The 25,977-nt window shown below is 42.8% G+C and overlaps 1 protein-coding gene across 6 annotated transcripts in view; it reads left to right on the top strand.

The window, feature by feature from the left end:
- Positions 1 to 18,287: 18,287 nt before the first annotated feature.
- CHRDL1 (chordin like 1) overlaps positions 18,288 to 25,977 on the top strand; it is a 120,414-nt gene continuing 112,724 nt past the window's right edge. The window contains exons 1-2 of one of the 6 annotated variants that reach the window (XM_038588078.1): positions 18,288 to 18,525; positions 22,161 to 22,309. In XM_038588078.1, the coding sequence (XP_038444006.1) occupies positions 22,213 to 22,309 (97 nt within the window). In that variant the 5' untranslated portion in view covers positions 18,288 to 18,525; positions 22,161 to 22,212. Of the gene's footprint in view, positions 18,526 to 22,157; positions 22,310 to 25,977 lie in introns of all 6 variants that reach the window. The other 5 variants (XM_038588076.1, XM_038588077.1, XM_038588074.1 and 2 more) reach the window with 5 other exon arrangements.

The raw sequence follows: 25,977 nt of genomic DNA, 5'->3' as shown, positions 1-25,977 counted from the left end.
ATTTCTATCACCCTTTTGGGGGACATTTTTTCTTTTCTTTTTTTAAAGTTTTTATTTAAATCCCAGTTAGTTAACATACAATGTAATATTAGTTTCAGGTGTATGATTTAGTGATTCAACACCTGCATACAACATGTGGTGTTCATCGCACCAAGTGCCCTCCTTCATCCCCATCACCTATGTAACCCATCCTCCCACCCCTCTAGTGACTATCAGTTCATTCTTTAGAGTTAAGAATCTGTTTCTTGGTTTCTCTCTCTCTCTCTCTCTCTCTCTCTTTCTCTCTCTCTCTTTCCCCCCTTTGCTCATATGTTTTGTTTCCTAAATGCCACATAGGAGTGAAATCATATGGTATTTGTCTTTCTCTGAAAAACTTATTTCACTTAGCATTATATAGTCTCTAACTCCATCCATGTCTTTGCAAATGGCAAGATTTCATTCTTTTTATGGCTGAGTAATATTCATTGTATAGATATACCACATCTTTTTGCTTTCATCAGTCAATGGGCAGTTGGCCTGTCTCCATAATTTGGCTATTGTAAATAGTGCTGTTATAAATATTGGGGTGTGTATATCCCTTTTAATTAGTATTTTTGCAGTCTTTGGGTAAAAAGTAGTGCATTTACTAGATCATAGGATAGTTTTCTATTTTTAACTTTTGGAGGAAACTCCATACTGTTTTCCACAGTGTGTGCCTGGGCTCAGCTGCAGGGAGCCATCCCCATCCTCCCATCTCCCTTAGACTTCTTTTGATCTTTGAGCGACATGCTTAGGATCTGATTATTTAAAAGTCTTTGAGTTTATATCTGTGTAATTCTTTTCTAGAGAGAGAGAGACAGACAGACAGAGAGTTTAAGCAGAGGGAGGGAAGGAAGGAGAGAGAGACTCCCAAGTAGGCTCCTTACCAGCACAGAGCCAAAGTGAGCTCAATCTCACAACCCTGAGATCACAACCTGAGCTGAAATCAAGAGTCAGACACTTAACCAATTGAGACACCCAGGTGCCCCTTTGAAGTTCTTGATATATTAACCAGTGTATGTTGTCCTTCTAAGCATTTCCTTTTATTCCTTTACCTTTCCCCCATTTAAGCTGATTCATTCAGAATCAGCATCCATTGCCTCAGAGTAGGGACATCAAGTATAAGTAATAGGAGAAAGAAAGAAAAGAGTTAGTTGTTGGCTTTTAGAGTTCAAATACCTATCAGCGTGAGCCTGGATGAACAAGCTGTGATATCTTCACAGGGTAGAATATTGTACAGCCATCAAAATGAATGATCTAGAATTATACACAACAATGTTGATAAGGTCAGCAATATGATCCTTGGGGAAAAAATGAAGTCCTGACTTTCATAAGACATGATACCCCTTTAATAAAATTAAAAACAATCATGATTTTAACAATTAATTTTGTAGGATATACTGATTCAATAAAGCAGTATAAAAAGAAAACAAGGGGATCCCTGGGTGGCGCAGCGGTTTGGCGCCTGCCTTTGGCCCAGGGCGCAATCCTGGAGACCCGGGATCGAATCCCACATCGGGCTCCCGGCATGGAGCCTGCTTCTCCCTCTGCCTGTGTCTCTGCCTCTCTCTCTCTCTCTCTCTCTCTCTCTCTCTCTCTCTCTGTGACTATCATAAATAAATAAAAATTTAAAAAAAAAATAAATAAAAAGAAAACAAGAGAATGATAACATGGGACTCAGGATAACAGTTACATCAGGTAGGGAGGCAGGGGGAGGGAGGGGTATGATGGGGTGGAACACATGATTAGAGGTAGGTTACTGTAAAACTTCTAACTTTCTAGCTTGTGCTTTGGGTTGTTTTGAGTGTCTATCACAATTATTGGGGATAATAACTAGTTAAATCAAAGGGGGTCACATGTGGACCAATGATGAGGGTGTATCTCAAAACAAGGATTTTAATGAATCCATTTCTTCCAAGTGGGGGAATCAGCAAGGAAACTGGTAGTGAGTCAGCAAAAGGAGCCTTGAGTGGAGGTTCTGTGTCTGAAACTTCACTTAAGAGGAGTCCTGAGAGCAGGAGGAACCATTGCCTTCCCAACTAGTTTAGGGAACCCAAGAGAAGACTGATCTTGTGGGTTCAGGAAGGACACAGAAATAAGTACCCACAACCCAGAGGTATGTGAGATCAGAAGGAATGTCTACAGATGGGCCTGAGGCAGCCCCATTGAATTTCCTGCAGCTTCAAAGGGACAGACATAGAGGAAAATGCTGTGACCCATGAGCAGAAGGATCCTGGATCTCAAAAGAGAGCTGTACATGGAGTACCCTCATGGCAGAGAAGGGACAATGCAACAGGGATATGCTTGAATCCACTGCCAAGGACCAGGCAGAAGGTATCACATGCAAGCAGACTCTGGTATCTCCCCCTACTAGACCCCCACTCACATCTCCCCAACTCCATTTGGAGCAAACTCTGGAAGTGTCTTAGAACTTAGATACAACTAGAACAAATTATTTTAAGATTTGTGTGGAATCAGAAAAGACCCCGAATAGCCAGGGGAATTTTAAAAAAGAAAACCATATCTGGGGGCATCACAATGCCAGATTTCAGGTTGTACTACAAAGCTGTGGTCATCAAGACAGTGTGGTACTGGCACAAAAACAGACACATAGATCAGTGGAACAGAATAGAGAATCCAGAAGTGGACCCTGAACTTTATGGTCAACTAATATTCGATAAAGGAGGAAAGACTATCCATTGGAAGAAAGACAGTCTCTTCAATAAATGGTGCTGGGAAAATTGGACATCCACATGCAGAAGAATGAAACTAGACCACTCTCTTTCACCATACACAAAGATAAACTCAAAATGGATGAAAGATCTAAATGTGAGACAAGATTCCATCAAAATCCTAGAGAAGAACACAGGCAACACCCTTTTTGAACTCGGCCATAGTAACTTCTTGCAAGATACATCCACGAAGGCAAAAGAAACAAAAGCAAAAATGAACTATTGGGACTTCATCAAGATAAGAAGCTTTTGCACAGCAAAGGATACAGTCAACAAAACTCAAAGACAACCTACAGAATGGGAGAAGATATTTGCAAATGACATATCAGATAAAGGGCTAGTTTCCAAGATCTATAAAGAACTTCTTAAACTCAACACCAAAGAAACAAACAATCCAATCATGAAATGGGCAAAAGACATGAACAGAAATCTCACAGAGGAAGACATAGACATGGCCAACATGCATATGAGAAAATGCTCTGCATCACTTGCCATCAGGGAAATACAAATCAAAACTACAATGAGATACCACCTCACACCAGTGAGAATGGGGAAAATTAACAAGGCAGGAAACAACAAATGTTGGAGAGGATGCGGAGAAAAGGGAACCCTCTTACACTGTTGGTGGGAATGTGAACTGGTGCAGCCACTCTGGAAAACTGTGTGGAGGTTCCTCAAACAGTTAAAAATATACCTGCCCTACGACCCAGCAATTGCACTGTTGGGGATTCACCCCAAAGATACAAATGCAATGAAACGCCGGGACACCTGCACCCCGATGTTTCTAGCAGCAATGGCCACGATAGCCAAACTGTGGAAGGAGCCTCGGTGTCCAACGAAAGATGAGTGGATAAAGAAGATGTGGTTTATGTATACAATGGAATATTACTCAGCTATTAGAAATGACAAATACCCACCATTTGCTTCAACGTGGATGGAACTGGAGGGTATTATGCTGAGTGAAGTAAGTCAGTCGGAGAAGGACAAACATTATATGTTCTCATTCATTTGGGGAATATAAATAATAGTGAAAGGGAAAATAAGGGAAGGGAGAAGAAATGTGTGGGAAATATCAGAAAGGGAGACAGAACGTAAAGTCTGCTAACTCTGGGAAACGAACTAGGGGTGGTAGAAGGGGAGGAGGGCGGGGGGTGGGAGTGAATGGGTGACGGGCACTGGGTGTTATTCTGTATGTTAGAAAATTGAACACCAATAAAAAAAAATAAATAAATAAAAAATAAATAAATAAATAAAAAATAAAAAAAATAAAAAGAACTTAGATACAACTCAGGAGAAAGGGGAGGTACCCAAAATGGAGGACCAGAAGTGGTGAGGATTGAAAGTTTACCAAGAGCTTGAAGGAAGACTTGATATAGAAATTAAGTTTTGTTGTGGAAGATTTAAGAAAATTTCTTACACAACTGAGCCAGTAGCCTCACATACGCAACCCCTGCATGTATATACATTGTCTAGTCAATCCCAATGGCTAACTGGGAATATGAGATATGGCGGCAAAGCATACAGATTTCCCTGACCTTTGTGCCATAACGGACTGTGCAAACTTTGGCAAATCTCTGAGTTCCCACTTCATTTATATAAAATAAGGGTGGTGGGTAGAACCTAGGTCAAGCTCTGACCTTGCCAGTAACTCACTGTGTGACCTTGGTCATGTCTTTTCCCTTCTCTGGATCTCTGGTTCCTCATTCATAATACAAGGGAAATAGATGAAGTCTACACCTTCCTTTTTAGCTCCAACCATCTATAACTGAACTTTCATGTGGTATTCTTTGGACTTTGAATATACTAGATGCAACTAATATTCTCTGCTTTCACAAACTATTAATGTGAAGGTAATTCTTACTTTCTTCTAAAAAGTTTAGAGCCAAATTGGGTTTATAGAGGGTCATTTATCCAGATCTATAGCCTGCCACTCAGGTGGCCAGAAACAGTTGGGATGTTAATATTAGACCATGAATAACCGGCAGGATTCCTCTACAGAGCTAAATATAGTCCATTATTTTAATTTTTCTATATTATTGGCTTGGCTGTCTCTGCTTGAGAACTGTTTCTAGGGTCATGAATACAATCAGATAGCCTTCTTCTCCTAAAGCAACCTCTAAAAAGGGAAGGTGGGTCTACTTATTTTTTAGGAGTCTGTGTATTATTTTGGCCCCCTGCCTATTTTATTTATTTGCCTGTGAAACACCACGAAGATGGGGAGGTGGATAGAATGAGACATGGTATGCACAGATCTGATGAGCTAGGTATCTGGAGATGGGGAGCCAGGGGATTCACTGTTAGGTGGATGGGGAAAAGGAAGAGAGACAGTGGTACATACCAAGCCATGTGTAGACACATGACCTACCATCTTGAATGCATGGATACACAGATGAGTGGGATAGTGAGGGGTTAAGAGCACAGGCCTTCAATTCAGCTAGACATGAACTTGAGTCTTGACTTACTAGCTGTGCAAGCTTCCTGACTCCTAAAAGATAGGATGATAGTAATAGTGCCTGCCTCAGACGGTAGTTCTGAGGCCAACATAAAAGAATGCATGTAATGAGTACCTAATAAATAATAGTGGCTTGATTATTTTTAAAAAGAATTTATTTACTTACTTATTTGAGAGAGAGAGAGAATTAGAGAGTGAGAGAACATGAATGCGGGTGGGGGAGCAGCAGGCAGAGGGAGAAGCCAACTCACAGCTGAGCAAGGACCCAATGCAGGGCTCCATCCCAGGGTTCCAGGTTCACGACCTGAGCCATACGCAAATGCTTAGCCACTAAGCCACCCAGGTGCCCCTGGTGGCCTGATTATTAGGAACAAACAGCAAGTCCACAGAATTACAAAATGAGAAGGGATCCTCAAGACCACTTACCTCAGCCCTTCGATTGTATAGATGAAGAAGCCAAGACCCAGAGAGGTTAAGGAACCTGTCTGAGGGCACACAGCTGCCTAATGATAGTGACAGCACCCGGGACCATGGCCTGGCCTCCTAAAGTCTCTTTCTGAGATCTTTCAAATCACAGCACGGACTGATATAACTTGCCAGGATTGCGATGAGGCTCACTTCGCTCTTCTGGTCCAAAGACAAAGGCCTGGGTAGATTCTAGTCCATGGGAACCAGCTGGTCCCCAGGGAATCTTGAGGCCAAAAAATGGGTCAAGAGCAGCTCCCTCAGCAGCCATGAGCAGCTGCTTCTGTGCCCCCTGATGCTCGACCCCCGTGGGTCGGCTCTAGTACTAGACGCCTCACTCTCTCCCCAGAGGGTACTGCAGCAATGGAGCCACTTGTGGCTTCAGCAATACCTGGAGGAGTGAAAACAACCTGTGGTTTTTCTCCTGAGAAGTACGTGGTGCTTTGCCCCACCAATAAGTTCCTTCTCACCACCACCAGAAGAAGCAAGAGAGATACCATTTCATGATGTACACAGGGTGATATCCAAAATAGTTAGTTTCTGGCCCAGCGTGGGCAGCTTGCCACGTGGAGAAGACGCCAGAAGGCCCACAGGTGCTGGGCACCGAAAGCTTTTTGCTGTCCCAGCCATTAACCCTCTAGCCGTGGATTGTGTGGAGAGCCCCAGGGTCCCAGAGGAGGGGCAGGAGGTCTAGAGGTTGCAGTCGACCCTTGAGGGATCCATGATCTAATGGTGGTACAACTGTACTGGAGCCAACTGCTAACTGTTAGCCTGAGTGTACTCAGGGAGGGCTTTTAGGCCTGTGGCTGACAGAGGGTACCAGCCAGAGCTGGGCCCAGCCCTCTAGAAGCTCATGTGTTAGAAAGTTGTGCCCATGCCAGGGTTCTAAGACAGCTGGGCAGAAGCATGAAACCCCAATCTGGGATCAAGTGAGCAGTTGACAGCAATGCATTCATTGTTCCCAAGTCTGAGAAGGCTCCTTGCGGCCACTACCTTGGCCTTCAAAGGCTTAAACTGGGGACACCTGGGTGGCTCAATGTTGAGCGTCCGCCTTTGGCTCAGGTTGCGATCCTGGGGTCCTGGGTTAGAGTCCCACATCAGGCTCCCTGCAGGGCACCTGCTTCTCCCTCTGCGTATCTCTGCCTCTCTCTCTGTTTCTTTCATAAATAAAAAAAATAAAGTCTTAAACCAAAAACAAAACAAAGGCTTCAACTGACGAAAGAGTCAGGAGCCTTTAGACACTGTGCTCTAATTTTGAGATGACCTATCTGCAAGGGATTGATCTAGTATTGTTCTGAAGAGGAGCTAAAGGAAAAGATGCTTGCTCTGTAGACACCTATATATATATATATATATACAACATATATATATGATATATATGATATATATGTTATGATATATATGTTATATATACTCCGATGAATTTGCCAGGTAGTCACTTTCCTTATCTCCTGTGGTGAGGTGTTCCAGGAAGCTGCAGGAGCACTGGATCTCAAAGTGACTCTGCAAAGGCATATTGAGCCCATGTATTTTGGAAAAAGTCGAACTTGTCAAATGGGCTGCCTGGAGATGATAATTAAATTAAATTAAATTAATCCCAAGAACTACTATTATAGGATTGGCTGATTACATAGGTAGCTAAGACCCACTAACTACCATTTTCCCTGCTGGACAAAAAAAAACAAAACAAAAAAAAAAACAAAAAAAAAACACGGCATTTTTGTTATGTACGAAGAAGTAGTGAGAGCGGCACAACCCTGTCCACAGAAGGAGCTCCTCTTTTCATGTAGTGTAAATTGAGGGCTAGGACAGAGGCCCCAAGTGTGCTCTGGCCTGATGGCCTCCCCGCTGAAAGCACCTTGCTGTGCTGTGCCACAATTAATCAAGCTTTCTAGGTTTTAGTTAATTTCAGGACCCCAATAAATTGGTTTGTACTGGCATTAGTCCAGCCCTGCTAATTTCACAGCCGTATGCTTGGAAACGTGTTGCAAGTTTGCACAGGACTTAGCAAGCAGGAAGCCGGAGCAAAAAGCATAAAAGAAACTCTTGTTTGGCTTAAGTTCCATTAATATTGGGGAAAGCTGCACTCTAAGTGACAGAAAACATGGTTGAACACATGGACTTTGTAGCTGGGAGTGGGTTTCTCTGTGTTCTTTATATCCTCCCCAACCCGTGGTGGATTTGAAAACATTAAAATTAAGTAAACCCAAACCTTCGCTTGACATTTCTCTTTTTCTGATTGTTCTCAAGTTTTTGTCTCTGATTTCACAAGAGTCCCTTGAGGAATAAGCACTGGAGCCCATAATCTAGCAAAAGGTTCATTTGGGTTTAGGCTTTTTATTTTTAAAGATATGATTCTTGGAGATTTTTTTCTGATTACAGGCGGCTTTTATGACTGAGAAGTTACCAGAGAAATTCAAAAGCAGCGAGAGCAGGGGTCCCTAAAGGAGAACAGACATTTGGGGCCCCATGTGTGAATTAGCTGCTATGGAGCATAACCCCAACTACCAAGTCTTTCAGGCTTTCAAGAGGCTCAACGATATCTCTGGCATTGCTGGCATTGGGTTCTAGAATGTCCTGCTGCCAGAGAAAAAAACACAGGTTGGAAGGGGCCAATAGGCTGAGTGGATAGGCACCTGGAATATGATTTGACCGGGACTACTTGAACTTGAAGGAATCCGAGATCAGTTCTACTCTTCCATTTTACAGATGGGAAGACTGAGGCCCACAGGAGGCTTGGATACCACCCATCCAAGGCAGAGACAGGACTAGAACCAAGAGTCCTAGTTCTCAGTTCAAGGATCAGTCCAGGTTCTGCTGCTGCTTCTCTTGTGTCAAGAACATTGTATTTTCTCCCCTATGAAAAGGGGGGAAAAGACATGGACACTTGGTTATTAAGCCAACATGAGAGTGGCTGTTTAGATTTTCAGATTGTCTTGGCAAAGCTCTCTGGACGTGCCTATTCCTTGCTAGGTTTTAAAATCATCTAAACACAGAGAACACTGGAGATGAGTGTTCGACATTGTCTACATGATGCCTAAACAGACAGTTGATTCAGTTAAAAAATATTATTCAAGTTACTGGTTTGGCGAATACAATCAGTCGGTGGACTGAATCTTTTACTTTTTAACTCCTTGAAAGGCAATATGGGGTAGCAGAAAAAGCCCTTGACTGGCTGTCAGAAAACCTGGCTTCCAGACCCAAGAGAGCCACTTACTCGCCTACCCGCCCGCCCCCCACCCCAGTCCCGGGCCTCAGTTTCTCCCTTTGTAAATTAATTGGATTTGGACTAAGTTCTCTCTAAGATGCCTTAGAATTTTTGTCTTCGAGGGGCCTTTATCTTTTAAAAAATATTTTGTTTATTTATTCATGAGAGATGCAGAGAGGGAGGCAGAGACATAGGCAGAGAGAGAAGCAGGTTCCCGGCAGGGAGCCTGATGCAGGACTCGATCCCGGCACCCCAGGATCACGACTTGAGCCAAAGGCAAATGCTGAACCACTGAGCCACCCAGTCATCCCTCAAGGGTCCCATCGTATACAGACTTGGTTATTTTCCAGTATGGTATGGGAGAGGATGATGTCCCTGCCTGTGGTCTTTGCCATCTGTGTGAGGTCAGCAACCCTGTTTCCAGCATGAGCAGAGTTTTCTGGATGTAATTCACAGCCTATTTCCATTTCACTCCCAATATGGTTTCTAAATAAGCAGCTCACTGCTATCCCTGGTCCTCTCCCTTAGTGTCCTTCTGAAGAGAAAGGGGTCCAGTATTCGGTTGACAGGAAGGAGTCAGCAGTACTGTCAAGAGGGTGTGTACTTTGTCATCTGAACTCATCAGACTAGAGCCAGCCCTTTGTCAGCCCACACTTCCTTCTCAGGTCACCCAGGACCAAATGCCTGTGGAATTTTTAAAAAGAGATGGGGAACAACGAAGTAATGTTGACTTAATGATGGGTTCCATGTCAGGTGCTGAAGCCGACTCTTTCTGGTTGATTTCTGATGCTCAGCCTATGAACAAGATCTCCTGGCTTATGCCCCTGACCCTCCCCATTTACTTGCTGAAGGTTTTCTGAGTGGATTCAAGCCCATGGTGTTCTGGTGCCAGCTCCCACCAACTTGTGAGAGGCAATTTTGCACATCTCTTACTGATTCCACATTAAGTGACAACCATCAGGAGGTTGAAATTAGCCATGTTGGGAATATTTACATAACAGAAATTGGAAATTGCTACAAATCTGGATTCCCCCCACAAGGAGTCAATTGTTAGACAGTTATCACTATATGGCATGGTTCAAACTCAAATGCTTCCAGGAACCAGAAAGGTCACTTGAATGACTACAGCAGGCCTTCTGGTAATGAGGGGAACACAGTCAGGAGTGATGGGGACTATGACAATTGGTGACCACTCATGCTGTGTAAAAGCAGCAGCCAACTTCTGGCCTATGTTACTGGGCAGAGATGTCAGCCCCACCTTGTCAGCAATTCCAATTTTTATAAGAGGAACCAGAAATCAAGGGTTTTTTTTTGTGTGACATCTCTAAATGACAAAAATTAAAGATAGTTTGGAACCAATTCAAATTTCGAAGAAAAAAAAAAAATCCCTGTTTGATCCAGGCAAAACCTGCGGGCTGGCTCTCCTCGACCTTTGGGTTAACAGCTTGCCATTTTGGCTTTTGGGACCCTCTGTTTCTTGCTCTTATTCCCTGGGTAACAGCTCTGATGCTGAGTGGTTGGTGTCACAGCGTAATAGAAAACAAACTTTCTTCCGCTCTTCGTGAACTGAAAGAATAAGAGAATTTTGGAGCCAAGAATATCCAGGTGGTTTCTTATGATTCTACTCAGGCTCATGTCCTGTTTTCTAGTTTATGTGCCATGAAGCTGGAGAAAAGGATGTGAGGCCCAAATCTGCACCTAACATTTTGATATTTTCCCGGCACCAGGAAAATACCTGGTGCTTGTGTGCGAGGAGAGCATGACTTCCATCTTGGCATCAGCTTCTCTACTGTTGCACTCGAAGGCACGTTGGCGTTCTACTCTCCAACTCACTCCCTGCCTAGAATAGGGTGGGAAATTGGGCTAATTATTGGTTTTCTCTTCCTGTTTTTTTATCCCTACTCTCTTCTAAAGACAGGCAAACTGAAGCTTGAGTAGCTAATAAAGGACGTTCCTGAATGTGGAGTAACTCTCACATTTGGACTAAGTAGATGGGAGTAGGGAGGGAAAAGTAAGGATGGAAACAACTAATGAGCACCTACTGTATGTCAGGCATCATGCCAGGCACTCCACATGCATCAGGATACTGAATCTCCACAGAAACATTGTTGTCCTCCCCTTTACATATAAGGAAACAGACTCAGAAAAGGTATATGGCTTGGTGGGATTCACATTCAGGTATGCTTGATTCTAAAGCTTTAGTTCTTTTGAGGATATCATGCCACCTCTCTGAGGAGAGCTAGATGCTGTGCTCAAGACAATGAGATAGTTACTTCTGTTAGTTCCCCTGAAAAATACTAGTGGATAGCTCTGCTACTTTGCTTGAGTAAAGACAGATACCCTGGGATGCACCCTGGTGGTTCTAGGAAATTGTGGGAACCTGGGGGGTCCTATAATAAGCTATATCTCAACCAAGGCGATCTAAAGCAATTAAATGCTCTATAGCGATAGAGCTTCTAGAAAGGCAGTTTCTATTCCACCATATGGCATCTTTCTATGTACAGTATAATGCTTGGACACATTATATCTTGTTTGTTTTAATGCCATCCCTGGTTAACAAGTTTTACACACCTTTGTAAAACTACTCAGAAATGCAGTTAAACTATGCGAAACCAATCTCTGATCAGAAGTGGGTGTATGTTATGCTCTGTCCATTTGACTCATTCATGGTAATTGTGAGCACCCTACAATTTTGGATGAAGGGATGCACCTCCTTTCAGTTTTTGGATATTTACTACAATCCTGCACACTATGATGAACTTAACCTTGAGTTTTAAAATAAATATATTCCATGAAATTTTCAATAAGCCAAATCTTGCCTTTTTGATGGCCTTTATGATTAAACCTGGAAGTGTGCGCGATCCTGGAGTCCCGGGATCGAGTCCCACATCGGGCTCCCTGCGTGGAGCCTGCTTCTCCCTCCTCCTGTGTCTCTGCCTCTCTCTCTCTCTCTCTCTCTCTCTCTCTATCATAAATAAATAAAAATCTTTAAAATAAAAAAAAACCTGGAAGTGTGCTCCTTGAGAGTGTTTCACTTCAAATTCTTCCACAAAAATCTTTAAATCACTTAAAATGAAAATAATTTCTATAAAAACTCCTTCAGACATAGTACAAAGCACAAAAAAAAAATACCTTGGGTTCTTTTTGTTGGATACAAGCACAAGTGGAAAATGACAGCTTGACTAAAAAGAATGTACCAAACCAAAAAAACATAACTGCTTCTATTAACTCAGTTTCTGAGATTCTATAAGCTACTCTGTTTGCTTCCGTAGTTTTCATAGAGTTCGAGGAAACAGAATTGTTTTTACTGGTGCTATCAGTCAGGATTGGCCAAGTTATGCTGCAAAAATAAGCAACCTCCAAATCCCAGAAGCTTAATTCATAAAGTTCCATTTATTACTCACTTCAGATAGCTAAAATGAGTCTGCTGCAGGCTGTATTCATCTTTGTCACTCAGAAACCCAGGCTTTAAACACATGTATTCAGGATTCCTATGGTGGTGGGAAGGGAATGGGGCAAATCATGCAGTGGTTCTTAAAGCTGCCACCCAGAAGTGACACATCACTTTTGTTAAGATTTCAACAGCCAGGGACGCCGGGTGGCTCAGCAGTTGAGCACCTGCCTCTGGCCCAGGGCGTGATCCTGGGGTTCTGGGACAGAGTCCCACATCGGGCTCCCTGCAGGGAGTCTGCTTCGCCCTTTGCCTGTGTCTCTGCCTCTCTCTCTGTGTCTCTCATGAATAAATAAATAAAATATTAAAAAAAAGATTTCAATGGCCAACGCAAATCAGATGGCCATTCTAAACCCCAAATAGGGAAGGGGGGGGTAAATTTCGACCACGAACCTGAAAGGAGAAAAGCTGGAACTCTCAGAAGAACCACACCAATGATCATGAATTCTGTATTCTATCACTTTTTAGGAATGACATGCAGGAAGAAAATATAATAAAGAGACAAAAATTTGGTAACAAACAAGAATACATGCAAGTAATAAAGAGGCTCATATTAAAATATAACTGAAAGGCCCTAAAAAGGCTTGTAGAGTGAATTGTCAACTTTTAAATATTGAATCGAGGATCCGATTAATACATACTCAAAGTCAGTCTGTTTTCCTGTATAAAGAAGCAAACCTATACCATAGTACACTCCTCATCAGTCTTTATGGGTCCTGCCATTTTTTGGAAAAGTAATCAAATAACCCGAGTTTTCCAAGTTCAGATAAGACCAGAAGCAATTGAAAGGCTGAAATTTATATTATCAGAACATTGTTCAGTAGGCATCATTCTGAATACCTCTACTTTCACATTCATTTCTGCCATTTGTTACAACACAGAAAGACCTTGAGTGTACTAAGATAAGTGAAATAAGTCAGATAGAGAAAGACAAATACTCTATGATCTTACTTCTATGTGGAATCTTAAAAAAAAAAAATCCAAACTCAGAAACAGGGAGTAGAATGGTGGTTGACAGGGATGGAGGGGTGGGAGAAACGGGGAGATGTTGGCTAAAGGGTACAAACTTCCAGTTATAAGATGAACAAGTTATGGGCGTGTATTGTACAGCATGGTGACTAGTTAACAAAATTGTACGGTATACTTGAAAATTGCTACAAGAGCAGCTCTTAAATGTTCTTACCACATACCCAAATTGTAATTACATGAGGGGATGGATGTGTCAACTAACCTTATTATGATAATCATTTCAAAATATATAAGTATAGCAAATTATCATGTTGCCTGCCTTAAACTTATATGGTGTTATATGTCAATTATATCTCAATAAAGCTGGAAAAAAATAAGATGAGTATGAGTTCTGCAATACACAGTATTGTGACACATGACAGTCAATTGGATCAATATATACTAGCAGCAAATACTGGAAACCAAAATCCAAAACACTATAATATTATGTTGTACAACTGAAAATAACGTGACATTGTGTGCCCCCTATACATCAATCAATGAATTTTTTAAAAACCACAATAACATTTGCAATTGCTCCAAAGAAAATAAAGTATGTAGGTGGGAACCTAACAAAACATGAACAGGATCTATATGCTGGAAACTGCAAGCACTGATGAATGAAATAAAGGAAGACCTAAGAAATGGAGAGACATACTGTGTTCAGGAACTGGAAAGATCGAACACATGAAAAGTTGTCAATTCTCCCCAAGTTCATTTATAAGTATAATGCAATTTTGATCCAAATACAGTCATGTTTTTTATAGACATAGATAAGCTTATTTTAAAATTTATACAGCAAGGTATGGGACCCAGAATAGCTAAAACAATCTTCACAAAAAATAAAATGGGACAAATCACTCTACCTGATATTAAAGCCTCTATGTGACTACGATAATTAAGACCATGTGTTGTTCGTGGAGCTCAGACACATAGATCAATGGAACAGAGTAGAGAAAGTAGAAATAGAGCTGCACAAATATGCCAAACTGATATTTGACTAAGGTGTGAAAGCAATTCAATGGCAGGAAGATATTTTCCAACAAATTATGCTGGCGCAATTAGATATCCATAGGCAAAAAAGCGAACCTTGATCTAAATCTCAAACCTTGTGTAAAAATTAACACAAAATGGATCATAGATTTAAATGTAAAACTTAAAGAGTGGCTGGCTGGCTCAGTCAGAAAAGTATGTGACTCTTGATCTTGTGGTTGTGAGTTCCAGCCCGTTGAGTGTAGAGATTAAATGAATAAACTAAGTTATATTTTTTAAATGTAAAACTTAAAGCCAAAACACTTTTAGAAGAAAAATATAGGAGAAGATGTTTGAGATCTAGGGCTGGGCAAAGAGTTCTTAACATCAAAGCACGATTAACAAAAAGAAAAATTAAAAAACAAAACAAAATAAAAAGAAAAATTAATAAATTGACCCTCATCAAAATTAAAACCTTCTGTTCTATGAAAGCCCATGGGAAGAGGATGAGAAGAGAAACTACAGACAGGGAGAAAATATTTGCAAATCACCTATGTGACAAAGGACTAATATCTAGAATATATAAAAACTCTCAAAATTCAATTGTGAGAAAACATTCCAATGAAAAAAATGTGCAAAATACAATGAGGAAACAGTTCACTGAAGAGGATACACAGATGTCAAATAAATACATGAAAAGATGGGAGATATCATTAGATATTAGGGCAATGTAAAATATAACCACAATGAGCTATCCCTATACACCTATCTGAATGGATAAAATTAAAAATAATGGCAACCATTGGGCCTTTATCCCTGGGAAATGAAAAGTTATGTTCACTCAAAATCTGTAGACATATGTTTGTAGCAGCTTGATTTGTAACTGCCAAAATCTGGAATCAACCCAGTGTCTCGCAATTGATGAATGGTTGAACAAACTGTGATACATCCATACCACAGAATATTAATCAGCCATAAAAAGGGAATGAATTATTAATATATGCAACCACTTGGATGGGTCGCCAGAGGATTTTGATGAGTTAAAAAAAAAAGCCAGTCTCAAAAGGTTACGTAGTGCATGATTCCATGTAAAACTCCTAAATGACAAGATTACAGAGTTGGAGAACAGTTTAGTGGTTGGCAGGGAGTTGGATGACAGGGAGAGAAGCTAGGTGGGACTGTGAAAGAGTAACACTGGGAATCTTTGTGGTGCTGGCATTGTTCAGTATTCTGACTGTGGTGGTGGCCACATGAAGCAATACATGTGATAAAATTTCATATAACTATATACACAGGCAAATGGATGCATGCAAAACTGGTAAAGTTGGAAGAAGGTGGATGAATTGTACCGATATTGTACTACAGCTAAGCATGATGTTACCATTGGGGATGAAGGGTATTCGGGATCCCTTTGAATTATTTCTTACAATTGTAAATCTACAATTATCTCCAAATAAAAAGTTTTAAGGAGTAAGTCATGATCCGTGCTCATTTGATAGGAAAAAATTAGGTATGGAGAAAATCCTCAGTTTAGTTTAAATAAGACCTGGTAGGAAGTATAGGTTTGGACTCACCCAAATTGGAGTTCCCAATTCAGAAATCCAGACAAACTAATACAAGGACCACCAGCATTTCCAATAATCAAGAACCTTTCAGAAAATTCTGGCAGCTGCCTTATATAGTTTTCAAGTATGTAAGAGATGATAAGCAAAAACTGCCCAGTTGGTAAGAACCATTTGATCACTCTATATTGTTTTAAGCTTTTTAAAAAAATTTTTAAGCTTTTAAGCCACTAGGTTTTGGGGATGTTTTATTATGTATTAATCAGAATATTACATCAAGCAACGGGGAGTGAGTGAGTGGTTGTAGCCAGATAGATGAGTTCTATTTTATTTTATTAAAGATTTTATTTATTTGACAGAGAGAGAGAACATGAGAGAGCACAAGCAGGGGGAGAGGCAGAGGTAGAGGGAGAAGCACGCTCCCCACTGAGCAGGCAGCCCAAGTGGAGCTCCATCTCAGGACCCTGGGATCATAACCTGAGTCAAAGGCAGACACTTAACCAACTGAGCCACCCAGGTGCCCTCAAATAGATGTTTTAAATTTCAGTAAGTCTGCCGATTTTCAATGCTGGGATTATGTTTGTCTCAGGCTGTTTTTCCTGAGACCCATTTTCCTGAATACACAGTCTCTCATCAGGTTGGCAGTGATGATGGGTGTTGGGGAACGTAGATACAAAGGAAATCGAACAACCAGTCCTTGACTTGAAGAACTCACAGTCTTGTGAGACAAAACATCAGCACATTAAATGGCATGAGAAGTTATAAGGCAACAAATCAGCAAGTTCAAACTAATATACTACAGCCCAAAATTGAATGCATGTGGCAATGTATGGCTACTCAAACAGGGGGATGGAGCTAGACATTTTCAACCCTGAAGGCAACACTTTAGAAAGGGCCCCTTTTTCTTTGTTAACAGTGAAATAAACATCTCCAGCAATGCAGGGGCTAGCTGAATGATATTAACACTTCCAAAGAAAGAAAAAGGAGGTAATTTCCAGAGACAGTTATTCTTGTTTTAATTTTCCTTTGTTCTGTGTCCCTGATATGTGATTTGGGGGCAAGTTACAATTTCCCTGAGCATCCATTTCCTCATCTCCAGGCTGGAGTAACAATCAGAGGGTGTGGGATGAAAGTCAGGAAACCTGACTTGGAATCTCAAATATGTCATTTACCAGCTGCATGACCTTGGATACATCATCTCCCTCCAGCCGGCTAATTTCCTCATCTATGACATGGAGATATTAAGCTTCATGGTTCAGAAGATCCCCACACGGATTCTGACACCGGAGGCCACAGACAGTTCACAGTTGGTCGTGAGGGGTTAAAAAGGAATGATGATGTATATGAGAGTACTCTGTAAGCTGTAAAAATACATAGATGTTAGAAATATCAGTATGATCCAGTTCTATGAATAATAATAATAATAATAATAATAATAATAATAATAATAAAAAGCCCCGTAGTTCTCTTCCAAATTTAGGAGCTTAAAATATAAATGGTACTGTCAATGCAGCGCTTTGGGGGCCCTTAGAGGATTCTGAGAATTCTTTGTAACTGCCACTCATCAAATAAACACAACTTTGCAGTAGTCTGTCTCAGGCTCACCAAGGCATCTGCAGTGCTATTGTGATTTCAAGGCTGGGTCCTTGGCTCAACCGGAATCCTAGGGACTGCTACAACAGTGGTGGCTGTGGTGGGCTATTCCGAGAGTTTTCTTCAAAACCTTTGACAGTAAAGGCCCTTTTCAGGGAGCACGGGGACCCTCTTTGTGGGAGAAAGCAGATTTCTAAATCGTCCCCTCTCCCTCCACACACACACACACACACACACACACCCATCTCCACTCTGCTTTTAAGGACACCAACACTTTGCCACTTTTCTAGCCCGTAGTGTGGATTCGGGAAACTCCCCAAAATGATAAGCAGTTTGCTGGGGCATAATCTGCGAGGCCAGCTCATCCTTCGTCCCGCGCACCGGCTCAGGACCGGACCACGTGCACCAGAGGGGCCCTGTGCGGGAGGAGAGGGGTTGCGGGCTTCCAGACACGGAGGTCGGAGGGTGGCCGGGGTCTCCAGGGCCCGCGCGAGTGGTGGGGAGCTCCTGGGTGCATTCCAGCGCAGAGGGGGAGGAGGGGCCGGAGGAGAGGTGCGGTCCCTTTAAGACCCCAACGCTGGCTTAGCCAGAGGAGGGGGGTGCAGTGGGGGCGTTGCGTGATGGGAAAGTCGCCGGCTGAGCCTCACACTTTCTCCTGACTTCTTAACTTTTGGGCCTGGGGAGCAGGAATAAAGCGGCCGTGCCGGGGTGGGGACGCGGTGCGGGCTGGCGGCGGCTGCGTGCCCGCGGACTTCCCGCCTGCGCCAGGGCGGCCGGCCTTTCCGGCCAAGTGGGGAGCGAGCGGCGGGCGGCGGGCGGGCAGGTGGCCCCGGGCCGCCGCCGCGCCCGCGCCTTGGCTCTGCCTCCAGGAGCCGAGCGAGCCGCTGCTCCCTCGTGGTGTGAGGGCGGTGATGTTTTTCCTCCCACCCACTTCTGAGTCCCCCCTCCCCCCCTCGTGCGCACTCTAGCTCTCGCCACAACCTGCAAGCCCCAGACTTCGGAGGAGCGCCCCGGGGAGTTCGGAGCGTGTGCACGCGTGGAAGACGGAGCAGGCCAGTGGCCAGGTCAGTGAGCAGTGCCTGATGCCCGCTCCCCCTGCCTTCCTTTCCATGCTTTTCACAGGTGGGGTGACTTCTGTTGGCCCAAGCCGCCCCTGGACGGTCCTCCCGGGGTGCCCCAACTCGCTCTGGGGTCCAGTTGCTGGCGCTGGGCTGGAGGTGGGCTCGCCGGCTACGGACCCGCGCAGATTAGGGACCCCGGATTCGAACTCATCACTTGCCGCTCCTCGCTGGGCTTACTTATCTTCATGCTCTGGCGCCCAGGGGAGGCCATTTGGGTAGCCACCCATTGGGTTCCGCAGTCCTCTTAGTTACTGCCCGTGTCCGGAGCCTTTTTTTCTGGCTTGCTGAAGTGTCCTGGACCAGCGGGTGATTAATATGTGCTAAAGTTAATGAAACAGGGCAGTCGGGCGAGAGGCTTCTCTGTCCTCTGGGTATGTCTCATTTTCCGGCCCAGACCTCTGGGGTCAGAGCTTGAGACGCTAGGCTCAGGAAGCAAGGGAGTACTGCCAGAGATTAGGGCCTGGAAAGCCTGCCTTCCAGACCCTCCCTGCTGGCCCTGCCACTAACTCTGTGAGAGTGGGCAGTTGAGTTCTCCGAGCTCCAGGGTGCCCATTTTGAAGGTGGAGTTGTTGTGGGGCATAAAATGAAATGATGGATATAGCAAGGTGTTTTGCAAGTCAAATGCAAGGCATTGTTTGTCAATCATAAACAGCAGTGAAGGCATGGACTCTGAGACACAAACACCCTGGGCTAGATAGGGTTGCATTTTTTGGTGGAAACCCACCACCACCAGTGAGCTGAGCTTTTCTTGTTGGGTGGTGGAGTGGGGAGAGGATTTCAGCAGATGGACGGGGGCCCGAGACCCCAGGGTCTTCTTGTTTGTCCCAGAGAGAATGCTCTGTACCAGGGGGCTGTACCACAGGAGACAGTGAATGTGAATTTACAAGGTCAGTCAGGCCTCTCAGGAGGATTAAAGAGACACTGTGGACCAAGAAGAACTGGCTGATGTGCCCATCCCTTAGCCTTCCTTTGGGAATGCCTCTTTGGTTCTCTTCTATCCAGGAGACCTCTTCTAAGAAGGTCTGGACTTCTGACAACTTGATGGCCCTGATGGCCTAGCAGTCCCAGCCCCGCAAGGAGCCTTTGGTCCCTTTGCTTGATGCAAATGAATTATGTGAATGCTTGTTTCATGGAGGTACCTTAATGGATTACACTTCTTTAGGTTCTGACATGTTTCTTGTTCTCTTGCAAAGCCTCTGCCTTCCCACACTCCTCCCCAGTGTTAGTTGCAGGATTTTGTTTTCTTACTTGCTTTCTTCTGGGGGAGGGGGCCTGGATCCCCCAAAACATGTAGGTGGCTATGTTTCTAAGTAAACTGTAGAAGAGTCAGTGCAAGTTCAATGGCACAACAGCCTGTGTGAAGCAGAGAGTTAATGCAGAAATAACTCCAGTTAACTGGGTCAAAGTATAATTTGAAAAATTAAGGACACTTTGGCTCTTTGCAAGTATAAGAGTCGGCATGTTTGCTGAGCAATGCTTGCTTAGGTTTATTGCTTTCTGCCCAACAAATGTCTGAAGAACCTCCCTCCCCCAAAAGAAAAAGTTAAAGGGATCAAGAGAAATTGAATGGGGCGGGGCGGGGGGGAGTCCTAGGGAGAGAATTCTCCTCAGTTTATATTTCTGCACGGAATACAAAGACAGGACTTCAGATCTTGTAAATCAAAAGTGAATATTTATAAAGCGATTCATTTTCTGATGTTCTCCGTCACAGCCTGGGAGGCCACATAGATGACAGGAACGCCAAAAGAGATTAATTGCTCTCTCGTCACCAACTTTTCTATTTGCTCATTACATTAGTTGGGACCCAAGAAAAGCAAAAAAATTCTGAGAGCCGTTTTCTTGCCAGCTTGAGTTATGAAGCAATGCTACTGTTCGCCAAATTGCCCAGCCATTGTACAAGAAAAACAACCCTGTTGGTTCTTGCTTGGGGAGACCCGCAAATTGCAGTTTGAGAACTACTCCCTGAGATCCATATGTGATTGTGATAAATTGGATTTCAGCAGTTAGAAAAATCTTTCTGGTTCGAAGGCTTGGGAGATAAGCTTATTAAATGAGGCTCAGAAAGAGCCTCACTGGGGTGGGCAGCTGTGTTAAACTGTTCATGGAAATTATTTGCTTCAAGGGAACCTGGTCACCCTCAGAGGACAGAGACATTCTGAGTGATTGAAGCTGGATCACAATCTTGGGAAGGAGGTAGAGAAGACAGGCGGGTTCCACAAATCAATCGTGGCACGTGATTCTGTATGATCAGTTTTTCTTTGGCTGCGTAGCCATAGTTTCAAACAATGGCTTTCCAGTTATCCAGACAAGTTAGTAACGTTCGAAGTAGGAGCTATGGCATCCACATCACGGCCCAAAGACAGTTCAGTTTTCCAGAATGATCATCTTGCATTTCTGTCGGATCTTTATTCTTAAGATTTAGGTTGGCTCCTCAGAAGATATCAATGCGAGGCACCTGGGTGGCTCAATCGATTGAGCGATTGAGTGTCTGCCTTCAGCTTAGGTTAGGGATCCTGGGATGCAGCTGTGAGTTGGGCTCCCTGCTCAGCGGGGAGCCTGCTTCTTCTTCTCCCCCTGCTTTTGCTCTCAAATAAATAAATAAAATCATAAAAAGGGCAATCAGTGTGTTCTCTTCCCATCTGGGGTTAACCCCGAATTAAAAGGTGGTGTTTCTTGAACGTTTAAATATTTTCAGATCATCTGTTGGAAGGGTGTTGCAGACTCTGAAGTCTATGGAAATGACCTGTGGCGGGACCTGAGCTAGCAATCTTTCTATGTTCTAAGGCTCAAAAGGTTGAAGATTTCCACCCCTTCAACTAGAAATGCAAATATCAAACTTTTAAGAGTGGTCGCTGTTTTTGATGGTCTTTGGCATGGTGGTGGAGTGTGAACACATTGTCTATTTAAATTTGCCTAATGTCTTTTAAAAATGGCCCACTGGAAATTTCCATTTCTCAGTAGATTTCATGTGAGAGCGGTATGTCTGAACCATCAAAGTGTTTAATTGTATCCATTTGCTAATAACATCCATCTTTTCCATCAAAAGTAACCAAACTGCGGATCTTTAAAGATCTCATAGAAGACACAGGAGAAACATTGACCGATTTATGCCTCACCCCTGAAGGATTAATCATAGCAGTAGTCTTGAAGCTGAGATGAGTTAACTTTTCATTTCAGGAAGTATTTGGGTCCCATGCCTATTATTTTTGTCTTAGTTACCAAAGGAGCCATTTTGCAAACCCATTTTCCTTTTCTCCCAAAGAAAATCTCTTGAGAAATCAACTCTAATTCTGTTAGAAAGGATGATTTCAATATTCATTTTTATTTTCCTACGACTTGCTTGTAAGGATTTTAGCCTTAGCAGTGGATAAGAATGCATGCTCATCTGCTTGAATTTCCCCCCAAACTTTGCAAGACAGGAGAGGCAAGTTCTCTTTCTTACACAGGAAAACAGTGCTTACACGTGCATAAATTCTCCAGCATATTTTTCCCCCTGACAAGTTAAAAGCATAAGCATTGGTGATCTTCAATCAGTTTCAGAAGACCTAAGTCTCTTTTTTCTGCTTTTTTCCCAGCAGCTTGAATACACCGGGCCCTGAAAGTTTTAAGTGGCCTTTTACAGTGGACAGGATGAGAAAAAAGTGGAAAATGGAAGGCATGAAATACATCTTCTCCTTGTTGCTGTTCTTTCTTTTCCTAGAAGGAAGCAAAACAGAGCAAGTGAAACGTAAGTATCTTGAGTTTGAAAAACAGGATACTTTCTTGTAATTTCTATGAAAATGTGGTTATAATCTGTAGGGATGGTGATTTAGCTCAAATGTGGCCATACCATTATTCTAGGAGGAGAAAGTCAATGTTACTGGTTTATGCACGAGTTGATAAAAGAATAAGAGCTTTGAATCGGGCCAACTCAATTTGGGGCTGTTTTTCTGATTATCATATAGTTTTCATCTCCTAGAACACATGACACATTAGCCTATTTTCCTTTTCCTGTTCTAAACTGTACAAATATCATTCCATTTTACGTAACTCTAGAAATATCTGACAGATGAGCTGGATTTTTTCCCAAATTTCAGACTCTTCAGCAAAGGTTTTTAGTTTATGAAAAAAAAAAAAAAGACTCAGAAAAGAAAAAAAAAGAAAAAGAAAAAGTCAAGCAGGCTCTGCCTATTCCCTTATGCCACAAAATAAAGAAGGAAAAAAATCTTCACATGAACTGGATTCAGATGAGAAATCCTTTGAGGAAATTGAGATTCCAGGGACCGTGAACAAATTGGATGCCGTTTATTGAAAGAACGTCCCCGCAAAGCCAGGGAATATTTCTAGAAAGTCAGCGATCCGTGTGATGGGCTAACACATTGGAGAAAGCTGAGTGGCAGCAAGGCCAGGGGGGTGGGGGGATAATTAAGCCTCCTGGCCGCCACATTTGGGAGATTTATGCGTAATCGTTGACATTGCTGCTCTGGTTAGGAGCTTTCTGCTTAAAGGACGAGCCTCACCTTCTTGGGGCCACTTGCAGCCCTCTCTGGGGGTGGACACTTGCTCTAAACTGGAAGGAAAAGCGACAGCTCCAGTTCCTGTCTTTGGCTGCATCAAAAGAAGCTCAAAATGGAGCTGGTCCAAGAGGGGCATTCATTCTCTGCTCCACTGAACTTATTCATGAGGAGGAACTGGGAAAATCTTCTTGGTCGGAGCTAAAGCAGCATCTGAAGCCCATCACTTAAACATTTCTCTCCATTATCAGCAGAAGTTGAATGTTGCAGGCATGAGGCTTGGCGGCAGGAAAATTGGTGCCGGATTCATACCACCATTAGGTGTCTTTCTGACCCGCAGTGCTTTTCATAGTAATCTCTGTCTTCTGCCTGGGAGAAGGGGTGCTCTTGATGGGGTTCCTATGAATGAATGACCTATGGTGGTATCTAGAGCAATGGGAAGGAAATTTGGCAGGGTACAATTATTGGCAAGGAAACCTGCATCAGTCTCCCTTCCTCTTTCTCTCTCCTCTCTTCCTCAAATTGACCTCCTTCTATCAGGAAGCTCTTCTTTGAGAGGCTGTGATAGAAACATTGTCCATCCATTCTCAGCTCTGCTTACAAGCCATCTGGGCCAAAGATCCTTGCTTTCTTCTGAAGAAACTTCCCTTATGACCTATTTCTGATGGCATCACGGGGAAGCTTGCAACTCTTACAAGCCATCTCTTCTGGGAAGTCTTCCATATGTATGAAGAACTGAGGAATGCAGTCCATGCAACTTTGAGCTTAACCGACAAACCGAAGAAAAATAGGACTTCAAAAGCATTTACAGGCCCCAAGCTATCACTTTCTAAAGTGTCCTGCTACCTATGAATTTGTCCCAAGCCCTTTTGTTACTCAGTTGGTGTCAAAATAATTATATAGAAGGTGGCCTAGGGCCCCAGTTCTGTTCTAGTGGCTCAAGTTCACAGTCAGATGATGAGGCTAAGGGCATAATTATTCCCTGAATGAACAGCTCATTCAGGGCCACAAAGTGCCATTCTGTGTGGCCATGCCCAAGCTGTCTCGAGGACATGTGCTAAGTTATCTCCACTAAAAGGGAAATCTCAAAGCATATGATGTCTGTATGTTGCCTTGATACACACACATACACACACACACAATCATACACACACACAATGCATGCACGGAGATTGTACTGCAGCTCTAACAATGAGACATTAGAAGCAATGGAAATGTCAGTCTAGTGGGGAATGGTTACATAAAAGATCCATGTAATGTACTACCATGCTACCATTAAAAACATCACATATTACAAATTTGAGAGCCCTGCTAAATGCCAAATTAATTCCTTTTTAAATTTCTTGAATTTTATTTTTTAAAAGATTTTATTTATTTATTCATGAGAGACACAGAGAGAGAGAGAGGCAGAGACACAGGCAGAGAGAGGGAAAAGCAGGTTCCATACAGGGAGCCCAATGCGGGACTCGATCCCCGGACTCCAGGATCACGCCCTGAGCCGAAGGCAGACACCCAACCTTTGAGCCACCTAGGCATCTTGTATTTCTTAAATTTTAAAATTAATAATACTTATGCAAAATGATCTGAGAGTATCTGGGCTTTATGAAGAATGCGTGTCCCTCAGCTATCAACACACTTCCCAAGGGTAGCCATGACTAATAATTTGCTATGTATTCTTCCAAACTCTTCTTTCTCTCTGTGTCATAAAAATACACATACATGTTTGTAGGGTTTTTCCTTTTCCAAAGATGGGGTATGATATGTAGTGTTCTGTAACCTTTTCTTCAGGTACGGTCTACGACATCCTTCCGTGTCAGAACCTTGCCACATAATGGTGCCATATTCTTTCTCATGCATACTTGCTATCTGGTTGTATAAGCATGCCACGGTTTAATTAACCAGTCGCTAGTTGTATATATTGAGGTTGTTTCCAGGCTTTGCTCTCACAACTAAGGCATTGATGAACACCTTAGGGCACTTAGGCCAGTATTTGCGAGGAATTGTTTTGTCAGAGTGGCTGTTTGGTTTTCACCTTGGTAAAGTGCCATCAAATTGTCCTTCAAAAAAAGTTGACGTCAGGTCACACTTCCACTGTCTGTGTATGAGTGTCCTTTTTTAATTCCTTCACCAAAAATTACAATTAATCTTTGTATCTTGGGGCCCATTTAATAGGGGGAATTAGATTTCAGTTTTGCTGTGATACTTTTCCTATTACTAGAGTATCTTTGCATTTAGTTTTCCATCCAATCATATTTCTTCAGTGAGCAACCTATTTTGCAGTTAGGTTGCTTGACTTTAGTGGTTGGGAAAAACTTATTTATTAACATGTTGTTATTTCGAACCTTGTTAGTGACTTTTGGTATTTACTTTTTTTTAAAAAAAAGATTTTTTATTTATCCATTAATGAGAGATATGGAGAGAGGCAGAGGCCTAGGCCCAGTGAGAAGCCCAATGTGGGACTTGATCCCAGGACTCCAGGATCATGCCCTGAGCTAAAGGCAGGCATTCAACCACCGAGCCACCCAGGCATCCCAACCTTTGGTATTTAAAATACTATTTTTCCCCTCTGCCGTTTGCTTTAAACTTTAATTTGGATTTTCCCAAATGGAGGTTTTAAGTTTTTGTGTAGTCAGGACGGTTATGTATTTCCATTATGGCTTCTGAATCTCTTCTTATTCCCAGGGAGGTCTTTACCACTTACTCTATTATATTTTTTTACTACTGCTTCCATAATGTGGGGTTTTACCCATAGTTCTCCATTCCACCTGAAATGTATAGTCATCTATGGTGTGCTATGGGGAGCTGACTTTTTTTAAATCTGTGGGTGGAAGGTTCATGACTTCTTTTTGCTCATCCTTGTGCTTCTGTTCATTCTGGAATTTCCACAGTTGGCAAGCATGAC

This window comes from Canis lupus, chromosome X (genome assembly GCF_011100685.1).
Source record: "Canis lupus familiaris isolate Mischka breed German Shepherd chromosome X, alternate assembly UU_Cfam_GSD_1.0, whole genome shotgun sequence".
NCBI classification, from domain to species: domain Eukaryota; kingdom Metazoa; phylum Chordata; class Mammalia; order Carnivora; family Canidae; genus Canis; species Canis lupus.
Note: the sequence above shows the minus strand (reverse complement) of the source record. Positions and strands in the feature narration are given on the sequence as shown.